Raw genomic sequence first — 15,859 nt, 5'->3', positions numbered from 1 at the left:
CTGCCCCTGTATATAATATTCCTAGTAACTTTTTCAGACTGAAAGCAGAGTTTATTATTAATATTATTTATGCAGCATTGTAGGTCTGTATCAGGCTTTACAGAAATAAAAGTAGAAACACTCCCTACTCCAGAAAACACATAATCTAAAGGCCTGATCCTGCTAATTGCTCAGCAACCTTAATTTCCAATGGAGTCTGGTGTTCAGCATCTCTGACCAGACTCTGCAATTTGCAGCATCAAATTAAGCAAACACAGGGAAAGATAATGGACAAAGCTGGTGGGAGAGAAAGGATGGATGAGGGTTTCAAAAAACCAAGATAATGTGATCTAAACTGTTATGCTGCGTGCAGCCCACACACTTCGGGTTGTACATATGAATGTATTTATTTCAAAGAGAAGCTTGTGGAAAAAATGTGAAAGAGAAGCCCTAGGAGTGGAGGTGTGGTGGAAATCTAGTGAACAGAAACAATTTCAGGCTAGGTAGGGTAGATGGGTGCACTAGAAAAGGGAGGCTGTTGTCACACATCAGGGGCAGTGTATGAAAGGAAGTGCATGGAAGGAGACAAGGAGGAAGAGTGGTGGAGTGAAAAGAGTGTGCTGAGAACTGAGGCATGGGATTGAGATGGGAGGTGAGGGCAGATGTGCAAGCAGGTACAGAACTGTGCAGTTCCAACCCCTGTCCTCCCTTCCATACACTTTCCTGCTCTCTCCCTATACCCCTTTCCCCATCTCACCCATTTTTTTGGACTTTGATGCTATCCAGACACTGACTGGAGGTGGAGGAGGTAATGGCAGCTGCATCCCTCTTACAACCTTTAGTCTAATGACTAGGGCACTCAGCTGGGATGGAGGAGACCCCAGTTCAAATCCCTACTCTGGTGTCCTAACCACCAGGCTATGGGGTATTCTGGGGTGGGTCTTTCTCAATCTCTCCTGTTGAAGCTGTTCCACTTTGTAAATAATTAAATATTTATTGAAGCAGGGACTTCAACTTGGGTCTCCCACTTCTCTGTGCTAATAACTAATCAAGGGAGTGCAAATGACTCTATAGCCTGGTGGTTACAACACTCACCTGGGAGGAGGGAGACTTGCACTCAAATCCCTGTTCCAGAGTGACGATTTGAACCTGTCTCCCTACAGCAAGGTGGCCCTAGTTAGTGCTTTAAAGCACCATGATCATATTGCTCTATGGTATTTAGATCCTGACAGGAACCCAGTGATGTATACCCTAGAAACAGACACACATTCTGTTTAGAGTGAAGTACCAACAACCACCTCACATATATATGTATAACCTAACAATAACTACAGTACATTCTATGAATAAGGACTTTGTAATATTACCTGACTAAAGGCATGAAGGACTTGAGTTACTTCTTGTGAATACGGACATTCAGAATAGTTTTCATCTGCCCAGCGTCCCGTCCGGTTACATTTACGCCATGCCATTGACTCTTCTGCTCCATTGTGGAGAGAAATGGAGCTAAATGAATACTGAAGACAGGGGTGATAAGCAGTTATCCCAGCTAGAGTTTTGGGCCATCTATGAGGAGGATAATAATAAGCAATTTTAACTTGACATGCCTTATTTAGAACCAATTTACAATGTGGCAGCAATATTGCAGAAGATTTAAAAAAACTGTCAGTACAAAGTAATAATTTAAAACATTTTATTTTCTAAAAATAGCTTCCTGTTTTCGTGCTTTGTGGTACATTACTTTGTTTTCTTGGGAAATGCCAAAAATACGCTAACCCAGAGTCTGGCAGTGATGAAAACTGGCAACTGATTTGTTCTAATGAGGCATTTGGTTGTTAAAAAAAAAACAACACAGATGGCATGTTTCCTCCATTTGTGTCTATGCAGCTTTCTAAGAGCAGAGCTAAAGGGCACAGAACTATCTGAAAATGCAACATCTGTTATTAAAAACCGAGTGGCAAATGCTCCAAAAAGGGATGGCCATTTGTACTGTGGGTTTTGGCCCAAAGCCACAGAAGGGAAGAGCATGAGTTCCCTTGCAAGCTCCACCTTCTGCCTCAAGCACATGGAAACCAATCTTTTGGGGATCTGCAGAACTTGGGACCCATGAGTGAGGAGGGTGCTAAGCCCGAGGTGAAATGGGACAACTATGCTCTAACAGGTTTCCCCTAAAAAGTATAGTGGATAAGCCAGTGTAAGTTACACACGAGTTCCTCTGCTGTGCTGTCAAGTCACTCCTGGAAAGAGGACTCATAGGGCAACAGCAGTGAGCACAGCTAAATTAGGCTAGAGGGGACCAGTAGGCAATGCAATGTCTCTGTACTGCTACTGCGTTCTCAAGAGCCTCACAAATCCCAGGGAATCTGAAACTTTTGGGGCTGAATCCTGTGCCTGTGGGGACAAAACATGTTCAAATGATTAAAAGGGGAAATCAGAAGGAAACATAATTACAATCTCACAGAGTTTCAAATGCCATCATAAGTTTGGAGAGGATCAGGCCCTTTAGCATATGTCTATACAGCATTTTGGAGTGAGCATCCCAGTCTTGGTCAACAGACTCGGGCTAGCAGGGCTTGGAACTAATGTTACATCAGTATAATTTAAACTGAGGACACGTCTACAGCGAGTCTCCCAGCCTGGTTCAACAGACTCAGGCTAGTGGGGCTCATACTAGTGCTCTAAAAACAACTGTGTAGAGAGTGCTTTGAAGTTGCAGCTCAGGTAGAGCTTGGGCTCTGAAGTCTAGGAAGGGGTATGGGCTTCACATTCTGAGCTGCAACTTCAAAGCACTGTCTACCCAGTTGTTTTTAGAGCACTAGTATGAGCCCCACTAGTCTAAGAACATAAGAATGGCCATACTGGGTCAGACCAAAGGTCCATCCAGCCCAGTATCCTGTCTACCGACAGTGGCCAATGCCAGATGCCCCAGAGAGAGTGAACCTAACAGGTAATGATCAAGTGATCTCTCTCCTGCCGTCCATTACCACCCTCTGACAAACAGAGGCTAGAGACACCATTCCTTACCCATCCTGGCTAATAGCCATTAATGGACTTAACCTCCATGAATTTATCCAGTTCTCTTTTAAACGCTGTTATAGTCCTAGCTTTCACAACCTCCTCAGGCAAGGAGTTCCACAAGTTGACTGTGCGCTGTGTGAAGAAGAACTTCCTTTTATTTGTTTTAAAGCTGCTTCCCATTAATTTCATTTGGTGGCCCCTAGTTCTTATATTATGGGAACAAGAAAATAACTTTTCCTAATTCACTTTCTCCACACCGCTCATGATTTTATATACCTCTATCATGTCCCCCCTTAGTCTCCTCTTTTCCAAGCTGAAAAGTCCTAGCCTCTTTAATCTCTCCTCATATGGGACCCGTTCCAAACCCCTAATCATTTTAGTTGCCCTTCTCTGAACATTTTCTAATGCCAGTATATCTTTTTTGAGATGAGACCACATCTGTATGCAATATTCAAGATGTGGGCATACCATGGATTTATATAAGGGCAATAAGATATTCTCCATCTTATCTCTATCCCCTTTTTAATGATTCCTAACATCCTGTTGCTTTTTTGACTGCCTCTGCACACTGCGTGGACATCTTCAGAGAACTATCCATGATGACTCCAAGATCTCTTTCCTGATTAGTTGTAGCTAAATTAGCCCCCATCATACTGTATGTATAGTTGGGGTTATTTTTCCCAATGTGCATTACTTTACATTTATCAACATTAAATTTCATTTGCCATTTTGTTGCCCAATCACTTAGTTTTGTGAGATCTTTTTGAAGTTCTTCACAGTCTGCTTTGGTCTTAACTATCTTGAGCAGTTTAGTATCATCTGCAAACTTTGCCACCTCACTTTTTACCCCTTTCTCCAGATCATTTATGAATAAGTTGAATAGGATTGGTCCTAGGACTGACCCTTGGGGAGCACCACTAGTTACCCCTCTCCATTGTGAAAATTTATAATTTATTCCTACCCTTTGTTCCCTATCTTTTAACCAGTTCTCAATCCATGAAAGGTTCTCCCCTCTTACCCCATGACAACTGAATTTATTTAAGAGCCTTTGGTGAGGGACCTTGTCAAAGGCTTTCTGGAAATCTAAGTACACTATGTCCACTGGATCCCCCTTGTCCACATGTTTGTTGACCCCTTCAAAGAACTCCAATATATTAGTAAGACATGATTTCCCTTTACAGAAACCATGTTGACTTTTGCCCAACAATTTATGTTCTTCTAGGTGTCTGACAATTTTATTCTTTACGATTGTTTCAACTAATTTGCCTGGTACTGACGTTAGACTTCCCGGTCTGTAATTGTCGGGATCACCTCTAGATCCCTTTTTAAATATTGGCGTTACATTAGCTATCTTCCAGTCACTGGGTACAGAAGTCGATTTAAAGGACAGGTTACAAACCATAGTTAGTAGTTCCGCAATTTCACATTTGAGTTCTTTCAGAACTCTTGGGTGAATGCCATCAGGTCCCGGTGACTTGTTACTGTTAAGTTTATCAATTAATTCCAAAACCTCTTCTAGTGACACCTCAATCTGTGACAATTCCTCAGATTTGTCATCTACAAAAGCCGGCTCAGGTTTGGGAATCTCCCTAACATCCTCAGCCGTGAAGACTGAAGCAAAGAATTCATTTAGTTTCTCCAAAATGACTTTATTGTCTTTAAGTGCTCCTTTTGTATCTTGATTGTCCAGGGGCCCCACTGTTTGTTTAGCAGGCTTCCTGCTTCTGATGTACTTTAAAAACATTTTGTTACCTTTTGAGTTTTTGGCTAGCTATTCTTTAAACTCCTGAATCTGTCGAACACGCTGGGAGACTCACTCCAAAATGCGGTGTAGACATATCCTCAGTTTAAATTATACTGATGTAACAATTAGACCTAAGCAGTCGTACAAGTACTCAGCTTGCCAGTGACGCACGTAGCACACCTCAATTATTAATGTTTAGATTAAACATGTAAATTAACCCTTTTTACTTTTGCTCTGTAGGTTGATTTGAACACTAGTACATAATATGCTGACAGGTTCTGAGCCATCTACATCTTTTCAATTCCAAAGAAAGCTAAGTCAAGAAGAAAAATTATCTTCCTTTTCCACAGCTGACTAACCAATGAAATAATTCATCGCATAGAGCAAAAACATTGGATGCAAAATGAAATGTGAACAGAGTTTGGAAAAAAAAGAAAATTAAAATACCACATATTTTCCTCTTTGCATTTGAACTGAATGTTACCTTTAGTGAATGGTAGTGTACTGTATTAGCTAAAGGCCCAATTCTTACCTCAAACATAAAATCAATGAGGCTCCTCAGAAAAGTAAGCACCTAATGTAAACAAGGCTGTCAGAATCTAACCTTTTAGGATTAGGAATAATGCAACATAAAGCTTTTACCTTTAGCTCTAAAGAACAGACCTATAGTGAGTGGAAAGCAAAGTACAGCATCACACAGAATATTGTTCAGTTCATAGGATCAGTTCACTCGGATTCACAATGCATAATATTCTTATTGCAATTATAAATACCACCTGGGCCTGCCAACTAAAAGGACGAACCTTCCACAGCATTTATTGCTTCTCTGCCCAATAAAGAGGCAGTTCTTTTTAGTTTTGCTTTTGTGGATGATGTCTTTCTACCTACATATTTGCTATGATATCAAGACCTCAAAGATCTTTCCATTAAAAATTACTGGCATGTTAGCTACATCTCAGAGGAGAAACCTTTGAAACAAGCTTCATGTGTTAATGCTAAGTTTGCTCAAAAGAAGTTCTCTATAATTTTACATTAATTCCCTTCAAATGCCAAAAGAATCCATGGGTTCAAGATACTTTTGATCTATGCTTCAAAACTAAATTTGTCTGGATTTTCTGAAAGATGATCAATAAAGAGAGAAACATGCATTCCTGTTCCTTTGATTTATATAAAAAGGCAAAATGCCCTTGGCGTTAGTTTGAGACACTATGTAGGAATTTATATATCTTTTATTTATAAATAAAAGGATGGCATTTACTGGCAAGTGTATAATGAGCTTCTTAAAGTTGCCATTTGAAAGCTGCATTGTGTGGCACTCAGTACAATTTTATATAATCTATTTCAAAAATGGTTCATTAAAAAGTACCCCAAATTCACCCTTTTGGGGCTGGACAGAAAGGTAGTTTTGCCAGTAACAAATAAACCCAACAAGCTCTGGTTGAGACTTTTAAAGGAATCCAAGGGATTTAGCTATGTATCTTCCATTAATTTCAATATTTTCCTTGAAATCTGTGGTGAAGCAATAATATGTTTCGGGGTGGGTTTTTTTGGTAGAATTGTGAAAACAATCTTTGGTGACAGTAAGTTTTCCTTCTCCCCACAGCTCTATGTATGCTGTACCATAAGCAAAAGCTAGAAGCAAAGTCCCAAGAAAAATGAGTTATTCTCGCAGTTATAGGATAAATTAAAAGAAGATATTTATGCCAGTTAGAAGCTTGTACAGAGAGCACTTAGCTCCCACAGGGAAAACTCCCTGCCCACCTTACTTTTCTTTTAATTAATTATGCAACATCAACTGTTATTATAATCAACCTGGCAACAAGTTACCTTCTTGCTCTTTGGGGACTGTTACACATTGGTGTTACTGCAGGACAGGTTAAAATAATTTATCTTAGAGTTTTATACTCATCACCACCATATTTCAACTTCTCCCACTTAAAATCTCTAGCAATAGTGGAATCCCTAGTTGATTTCATGAAGTCTCTGGCTCTCCTCCATTTTGGGGGTTAAAAACTTTTTAAAACATATCATGCGATTAAACTGGAGATAAATCATAAGTTACATTTGGTCACCACTTTGTGCAGACTATAGGATTAATATGTAATTTTAGGGGAAAAGTCTACCCAAATGCAACTAATATATTTAATCTCTTTCGAAATACAATTTGTGGGTAATACTCATATTTATTTAAAAGAACAAGTTTTTCAGAAGGCAGGGTTAAGTATTCTATTACTATTTTTTCAAATTATATTATACATTACTAGGTATTTGGGGAACTTGGGTACTATATTCATAAAAAGTCATCTCAAGCAATCTGTTTGTTTATCTGAACAGTTTTCACTTTACATTTTTAGTACCTCCAGTGGAGTATTCCGTAACAGTTGTAATGCTATTGATTGCTCCTAATAGCACCTGAGCAAAACAATTTGAACTGGAATGGATTCATCAGAAGTGTATTGAAGATTATATCCTTTAATGTTTTAGTGCAGTGGTTATTGACTTATTCTTTACTATGATTCCGTGTTACAACAGAGAAAGGAGTCCCCGAAGTTTTCAGAGCCTCCTCCCATTTAGCCATAATGAAAAGGAAGGCAGTCACAACCCCCCTAAACCTTCCATGACCTCAGATTGAGAACCCATACTATACTGCAAGCATTATAACAGACTTTCTCATAATGCATTCTATAGACCATGGAGCACTTGCTGGTGGTCCTCAGAGATCTGGCTAGTCACAAGGTGTTGGTTCTTCCTCCTACTAAAGCACATTAAAAACACAGCAAAAACTAAGTGAGATACTTTCCTAATGTTCCTTTTCCACATGAGCACTTGTTGCCACAAGGATATTTATATAAATCATGGATGAGAGGGAAAATAGTCCACAGGTCAATTTCTTGCATTAATATTGAGGTCCATGCTGAGAAAATGTTTGAGAACCTGTTGTAAGTAATGTGTCCAGTATGAACTTATAGATCCATTTTATAGAGGACAAAGGCCTTTGCTTTCTTCATATTTGTATATCTTAAACTTAGACAAAATCATACCTGAAATCTCCTTTATTATTAATTATTCTTTCTTCAGGGCAGTAGGGTGCTGCTGTTTCTAATACCACAATTTCTACATGCTTAGTACTGGTTCCATAGGAGTTGTTGATCAGACACTCCCAATCTCCAGTTGCACCAGTGTCAATGCTGGACAAGATAAGCTCACTATATGTATATATAAAAAAATAAAATACAAATTATTGACCACACCTAATCTATGGACAGGTAGACATTTGTTACTTGAAAAATATGAAGTTATCTTTTAGGGCTTTACTACGAAAATACAAAACCATTTGTGTGTGTCTATTGCTATAGAGACAGAGAAACGGTGATTTGGTATGAAGTTTTCATCAGCATGAATTTGGATTAGCTGTTCTGACCATGAGTGACAAAGCCGCAGATATTTGTGCAGGTCATCCCAAATGAGTATCAGTTACATACAAAAAGCTACATGAAAAGAATGTTATTTACGCTGCAAAGTCAAACAACGGAACGTTAGAAAATGCCACATTTACTGTTGCCACGGCAACCTTAATTTGGCCATGATGTCCTCCTGTCCTCCACCCCACAGATGTTTTAGCAACTCCAAGGCATTCCCAGTCCAGTGTCTGGTACTGCTACAGCATCTGCATGGGCCTGGCTCTTTACAATTTTCAGTGATTTTAGCAAACTGTCAACATTTCCTGAGGAATGCAAGCAAGAAGATGAAAATGATAATTTTTTTTAGTATTGTGCAACTCAGGGACATCTGAATGGCATTTCAAGGGACAAAGAAAATTCATTTGAATAGCCAGGGGGTTCTCATTGTTCTTGTTTCTGCAAACCGTGGAGGTGTTACTACTTGTCCCCCCCCCCCCCAAAAAAAAGTCTCACAAACCCTTAGAATGGAGTGTTAAGAAATCTAAATATAGGGGTTGCTATCAAGTCCTCAATATTGAAACTTCTGTGTAGTACCACACCATACTAACATGTTGACTCTGTATGCCAAATATTCTACAAGGTTTGGGGAATTATTTTAGAACCATTTCTAAATGTTATTGATACTATTTTTCATAGACTTCAACATGTCAGCCCAGCTTCCCTTAGTATAATGAGTGAACCCTTTACCCCATTGAAGTCAAAGGAAATTTTACCATTGACTTCAATAGGATCAGGATTTCACCCAATGAGTGCAATTCCATAGATCTTATAAACAAAAAATTCTAACTATTAAATTTTCGGAAGCAAATTCAACATTTAAGTCATTATTAAAGATGCACTTCTGCTGTGCTACATACAGCAAATATTCTTGGTTTGAGTCCTACCTACAACAAATCTACTTGGAAACAAACAAAGACTGTTCCCCTTCCTCTAACTTGTGTGTCTGACCTTAGACTGGGAGATTCTTATGTCATGGCCCATCCCTTTCAGAATTTCTGGGAGGTGCCTTGTTAATTGTAGTGACAAACAAACAAATAAATAATGAGACACCTTTAAAAAGTACCTAAACACTTTTATTTACATAATTCATGTTGATATTTAAAGGTGCAAAGTGTCATGATCTACCATGAAAAATTTACACCATTGAAAAAAGTTTGCTTTCTAATAAACAAATCACAAAATATTAGACCGTAAATCTATCACTGATCCAGAACTGAATATTGCTCATTCTGATCCTCAAGGAAGTGCATTTCTAGGAAGAAATTCTAGATTTCAAAAGGAGTTGGGAGGGTGGGAAAGGCAACATCTCCCTGAAAATTTTTATTGTTTTACAAAAATGGCAGCTGTTCAAATCTGCTTGGTGACTTGGAATGTTAAAATGGATTATGGGCAGAATGCAGGGCAGGTGATAAATGTGGATGATAAAACAATATCACATAGTTCAGTAACTGTCAAACTGATATCAAAACAAAATTTGAGGTAGTTAAAACAAGACCTTATCGGCAGGTCCTTCAAGCTATCTGTAATGAGTTTGACAATTTTTAAAGGCAATGTGTAGTAAAAAGAATTATATCAGAGTTATTGCATTTGTCATCTTAAACTTCTTGACACATTTCTACTCTCTTTCAACTTAAATTATGACGAATAAATTAAACAACAACACATTAGCTGCATGAAGGTATCCAGTTTCCTCACATATAAACTAGTTGAACTGATGCTTTCATTTATATCAAAATGGACTACAACTGATTGATATACAACCTATATTCCCATTTTTTTTCTCCATAAACAATGGAGGACGACTTCCTCAGCTAGTCACTTCAATACCATTAACCAGTTGATAATGATTCCTAAATTAAATTTACTCTTTCAGACCACAGATACTTTCACATTACCTTCACAGTCAGCTGGGGACAAAAACTTCTAGCTAGTTGAAAAATTTCCATTGAAATTGTTTTTCAATAAAACGTTTTTTGAAAAAAATGACCTCGCAGTGGCGTTGGGGCAGAATAACTTCTGAAATGCGTGGAATATGGGACAGTGGGATGAGCTAACCTATTGATATAATTGATAAAAAAGCATATGAGATAACTGTTAAGGTATTGCATTTGAGTACAAGTTTGATGAAGTTGAAGTTGCTTTTGGGTATCTGCTGGATACAGATGTGAAAGCTTTATGGGGGTACTGGACTGCATTATTAACAGATTGTGGGGAATCTGAAGCTGGAAAGGAATGTACATGTCTTTCCCCTTAACTTCTTATTTGCATTCCTTTAAAGTTCTGATTACATGAAGTTTTGCCATAATCTTAACTACTATTAAACGTAGTTTTTGTTTGCTAATTAAGTTAACTCAATTTTCACACAGCTCCATAGGCAAATATTTACTAGCATAACATTAGCCCTTACATTAGAAATACAAGAGATCAGCCTTCTCTGAGATCATATGAGGAAGCTGACATTCAGATTCATTTAGCCTTCTATGAGCCTTGACTAATAGTGGACAAAGTAAAAGGCCAGATCCAGCGTTAAGCAATGCAGAAGACCCTGCATAATGACTAGGGTACGAATTACCATCTGGCCATGGCAAATTAAGAATTAATTTATATTCCTCTAGGAACATTTTGGGTAGTGAGCCCAATGGTGAAATTGTTCATTTTCTTACCATCTGGATATGACAAATGATCAACTGATTTTATTCTCCCCTGGAGGCTTTTTGGGGACTGGTCAAGTAGAGAAACCTTTTACATTCTTAAAAAGAGAAGTCTGTAAATTGTCCTGCCACTCAACTGGATTCCTTAAACATTTTTTCACCTATAATCCTTAGCAACTTCAGGTTTCTGGAAGACTTTAAGGAAAGCATGGGTCTGTATAGAATTTTAAACTCCTTTGTAAATCTTTCCAGGAGGTACACTGCTTATGCTGTGTCTTGGCATTATTACAGCAGCCTTCTCAAAGGTTCCAATAATAATAATAGTGTTTTTTGGCTCCTAATAACAGGCTGTTCTTGAGTTTCCTTGAGGATGGTGGTGAGTCTTGGCAACAGGTAGAAACTCTCAGTCTCCACGTGAGCCTACAAGAATGCTGAATTTAGGGAGCTTGATCAGAGTGGAATCCAGACATGAGGAGGATGGAGGCTCCTGGTCCCTCCTGTTCACAGGAGATGCATTTAGTTGCGCCTCTGGCTGCCATCTCTCCTTCAGACACCTGGCTTATCCCACAAAGGCTGAGGATCATTCCCACGAGTTCACTCAGCAGACCTCGTGGCAGTAGTGAGGTTTCCAAGGGGTGAAGCAGAGGACAGAAAGAGCCCACTGCAGTGGGCATCATGCCTTTCCTAAAATTGGAATGGTTTTTCTCTCTCTTCTTGAGAGATGCAGTAGTTGCCATTTCCAGTAGAAGCTTGTGACATGCCAAGAGGTACAGTGGAGGAAAGTCTAGGTGTTCACAAGAGGGGATTACTGCAATTTGGAACTGAAGTGTTCTGATTGGAGAGCTGCCTGATGAAGTCAAAGGGCCAAGTAGCACAAATTTTGTTCATTTAGATTTCACTGTCAATTTATCATGCACCTTATATTATAACACAGAACCTTGAAAGCAAGGAAGAGGATTGTAGTGGTGTTCACTCAGAGGCCAGCTAGCTCAGTGGGCATGCTGTGGCATAATAGTCTCCAAAGCCTGGAGGGATAGGGGGCCTTGTTAGGCAATCTCAGGGTCTGGCAGCCAAGTTACAGTCTGTCCTTCTCTATGTTGGACTAGGGGCAGAGGGAAGGGTAAGGAGACCTGTGTGACGTTGTGCAGTCTATATGGTTTTATAAAAACATAATAAGAAGTGAATATAATGTAACTGGAATATGCTTCATGCAAAAGGTCTCTTGTAAGGTATCATTACAAAGCTTATAATCTACTGAGTATGATCATCCCATTTGTATAAATGTACCACTCTTGTATCTAAAACTAGAAATATGAAATATAACTCTGAGGGCCTATTGTAATTATGTAAAGTGTGGGCCATTAATGATGGTTTGGAAGCTTGATGACTCCCATTAACAAGGACCATTGTCTGCAGATGGCTGTGTTTACCTGTTAGTCTTCCTGTATATGTGTGTGCTGGCAAGTGGGCAATGAAGTCTTGCAGTGACATGTGATCATGTCACCTGAACTGGAATCCATCTTTAACGTGGTGCTTTTCCAGTGTGTGTGTGTGTGGGGGGGGGGGGGGGGGGAGGTGGAAACCCAGAGGGACAAAGGGTTCCCGCCTTATGCAAAAGATATATAAAGGGGTGGAAGAGAACAGAGAGGGAGAGAGGAGCCATCATGAAGAATCCCCTAGCTATCACCTGAGCTGGAACAAGAGCTGTACCAGGGGAAAGAATTGTGCCCAGGCCTGGAAGGTGTCCAGTCTGAGAAAAAACTTACTGAAGCGTCTCTGAGGGTGAGATTATCTGTATTTAGTTTGATTAGACATAGATTTGCGCATTTTATTTTATTTTACTTGGTGACTTACTTTGTTCGGTCTGTTACTACTTGGAACCACTTAAATCCTACTGTCTGTATTTAATAAAATCACTTTTTATTTAGTAATTTACTCAGAGTATGTATTAATACCTGGGGGAGCAAACAACTGTGCATATCTCTCTATCAGTGTTATAGAGGGCGAACAATTTATGAGTTTGCCCTGCATAAGCTTTACGCAGGGTAAAACGGATTTATTTGGGTTTAGACCCCATTGGGAGTTGGGCATCTGAGTGCTAAAGACAAGCACACTTCTGTGAGCTGTTTTCAGGTAAACTTGCAGCTTTGGGGCAAGTGATTCAGACCCTGGGTCTGTGTTGCAGCAGACGGAAGTGTCTGGCTCAGCAAGACAGGTTGCTGGAGTCCTGAGCTGGCAGGGAAAACAGAAGCAGGGGTAGTCTTTGCACATTGGGTGGCAGCTCCCAAGGGGGTTATGCAGGGTAAAACGGATTTATTTGGGTTTAGACCACATTGGGAGTTGGGCATCTGAGTGCTAAAGACAAGCACACTTCTGGGAGCTGTTTTCAGGTAAACTTGCAGCTTTGGGACAAGTGATTCAGACCCTGGGTCTGTGTTGGAGCAGACGGAAGTGTCTGGCTCAGCAAGACAGGGTGCTGGAGTCCTGAGCTGGCAGGGAAAACAGAAGCAGGGGTAGTCTTGGTACACTGGGTGGCAGCTCCCAAGGGGGTTTCTGTGATCCAACCCGTCACAACCTGGGCGATACCTCTTCACATGGTCCCAGCCCAAGGGATGTGTCTGTTCCCTCTGGCTGATACCCCAGACCAGCCTCCTCTGGGCCTCTTCCAACCCCACCCCCGCCCCCGGTCTCTCTTTGTCTGGGGAATGGTCACAGCCCTCTGCTTCCCTCCTCACAAAAGGTTGCTCAAGCAGTCTCAGTGATTCAGATAGTCAGTTGGGGCTTCCCAGCTCGCTTTGCAGTGTTCAATGATTTCCTCCTTGTCAGGGAGAAGGGGAGAGAAAAAGAGGTCAGGTCTCTGGCTGACTGGTTGGGCCTTACCCACAGTCCTTCCCCTGTGTATTCCTCTTTCCTAGAAGGTACTAACTGTCTTCCTCCCTGTATACAGCCTCTCTTTCACTCTCCCCGCAGCTTGATTGCCAGAGTCCCATTTCAAACTGGTCCCCTATTTGGAGCATGCTCTGCAGCTGCTGAGGGGAAGGGCCTTCTTGGCCCAGTACTGCTCCATCACTCCTTTAGTCTTAGTGAGGGGTCTGCAAACCACATCACAAGGATATACATATATTCTCCTTTTTGTGTTGGGAGAACTTATGCATGATAGGAGTCCTCTCTCAAATGTAATGATTGACATGCTGGAAAATTAACCACAATATATAACAAACTATTCCATGAAAAGTCGTTATAATACTCTACAACAGCCTGCAGTGTTGGTCATTGCTAAGTGAGGAAGCTTAATACAGGCAGAAAGCATACCCATTTAATCAGTTAACCTATGGCAAAAGATTTTCATTTGAAGCATAGATTTTCTTCGTTATAACTATGCATAACGAATTAGGCAGATAGAACTAGGTCATGTTATGTAGAGTTACTCATTTCTTGTCACCAAGTAATACCTTAGCAACATTTATCTTACATTCTGATAGTCATTTACATGTCAGAAAAAATAACAACCATGGGGAGGCTACAGCAGCCTATTTTGATAATCTTTCCTTCAGAAAGGTTTTAGAATCTGACCTAATTTCCTGTATAACGCTGGAAGAACCAATCTCTGTACAGGGGAGAAACAAAAATAAATTATTGGAACATGAACAGTTTTTTAACTTTTCTGGCTCTCTTCTTCAGGCAGGCAGACACAGAGAATTGTTTTCCACAATTTAGGCAAAAAGCCTGCATAGCCTATATCTAATCCAAGCCTCCATAAATTATTAATACTAACAAAGAATTTAAAAAAATGATGATCCCTGAAGTCTGCTGCTGCTTAGAATGCGGTCTTTCACAGAGGATAAAAGGTTAAAGCATGGAAAAGCAAAAGAGAATGTGCAAGTCTGGGCATTTAAAACTAACTTATATTGCTAGCCTGATCTCTCTGACAAATTGTCAGAATTGCCCATGAAATAAATATCTTTAGAGAACTGATGGATTTTTAAAGAAAATTTGTGTCAGGCAGCAGCAAGAGAAAAGGAAGATTAAAGTACTTATTCAGGGTCTTTATGCAACACAGAAGAGGTCTAGCAAATATATTCCAGGTGTAATCAATTTGTCAAAGTCATAGCAATTTCAACACACTGGATTTTCTATTTCTTCTGATCAAATATATAAAATACATAACTAATCATTTAATTCAATCTATGTGTTGAAAAACCAGACACTCAAAATATTTAATATATTAAACATTAAGTTTCATTGTGATTTAAATAGTGCCTAACTTTCTCATCTTTGGTTTATGTACTAAGAAGACCGTGCTACCCTGTGGATTAAATTTAAGAGATGTTAATGGAATGGAGCAAATGATCTATTGCTGCATTACAATAAAAATATGTTGACCAAAATATAAGACATATACCTTCAACACAGGAGACAAATGATCCTGTACATTAGTTTTATTTCTGTTATTCAAATGAATGATACTGACTGAAGAGACATCAATGGTCTAAAACATTGCCATAGAATAATACGCTCCATCTGCCACCAAGTACTTGGGCAAAGGTGAGGTATCTATTTTCAAAGTAGGGGTCAATGATTCTGTGACTCAGTGTGCTGGTCCATTTAAATACTTTCTCATAAATAAGATAATAAACACAGAAATATTAATATTGGAGACAAGTGGCAATTTCTCACTGCGCAATGGGAAATCTGCTGCATACTGACTGTCTGTACACATGACAGATTAGCTTTTTAAGCCCATCAGATATATTCAGAGCCCAGATACTCAGCTGTAGCTACGGAGTGCTCAAAGGGCTGCATGCAAAAGTGGCCTTAAGCCTCCTGGAGCCAATCTGTACCAATGCAGTCATCAGGAGGGCAGGCTGCTCTAATTTATCCCAGCAACCAGATTTAGCTGGGACATAAGAGAGCCTTGCCCACACAGAACTTGTCAAAAGAGCAGCTACCAGCCACTCAGGGATTCCCCAAGGTTGGGTAAATCATCTGACAATTGGGTTTTGTAC

General features: G+C 39.8%; 1 protein-coding gene across 1 annotated transcript in view; it reads right to left on the bottom strand.

Annotated features, from left to right (window-relative positions):
* Positions 1-15,859, bottom strand: part of ADGRA1 (adhesion G protein-coupled receptor A1) — a 491,306-nt gene that overhangs the window by 215,811 nt on the left and 259,636 nt on the right. Inside the window, exons 8-9 of the mRNA XM_065407945.1 lie at positions 7,783-7,947; positions 1,347-1,545 (exon numbers count right to left, since the gene is read on the bottom strand). Of these exons, the coding sequence (XP_065264017.1) occupies positions 1,347-1,545; positions 7,783-7,947 (364 nt within the window). The remainder of the gene's footprint in view (positions 1-1,346; positions 1,546-7,782; positions 7,948-15,859) is intronic.

This window comes from Emys orbicularis, chromosome 7 (assembly GCF_028017835.1).
Source record: "Emys orbicularis isolate rEmyOrb1 chromosome 7, rEmyOrb1.hap1, whole genome shotgun sequence".
NCBI classification, from domain to species: Eukaryota; Metazoa; Chordata; order Testudines; family Emydidae; genus Emys; species Emys orbicularis.
This window is presented reverse-complemented; position numbering and strand designations above follow the sequence as displayed.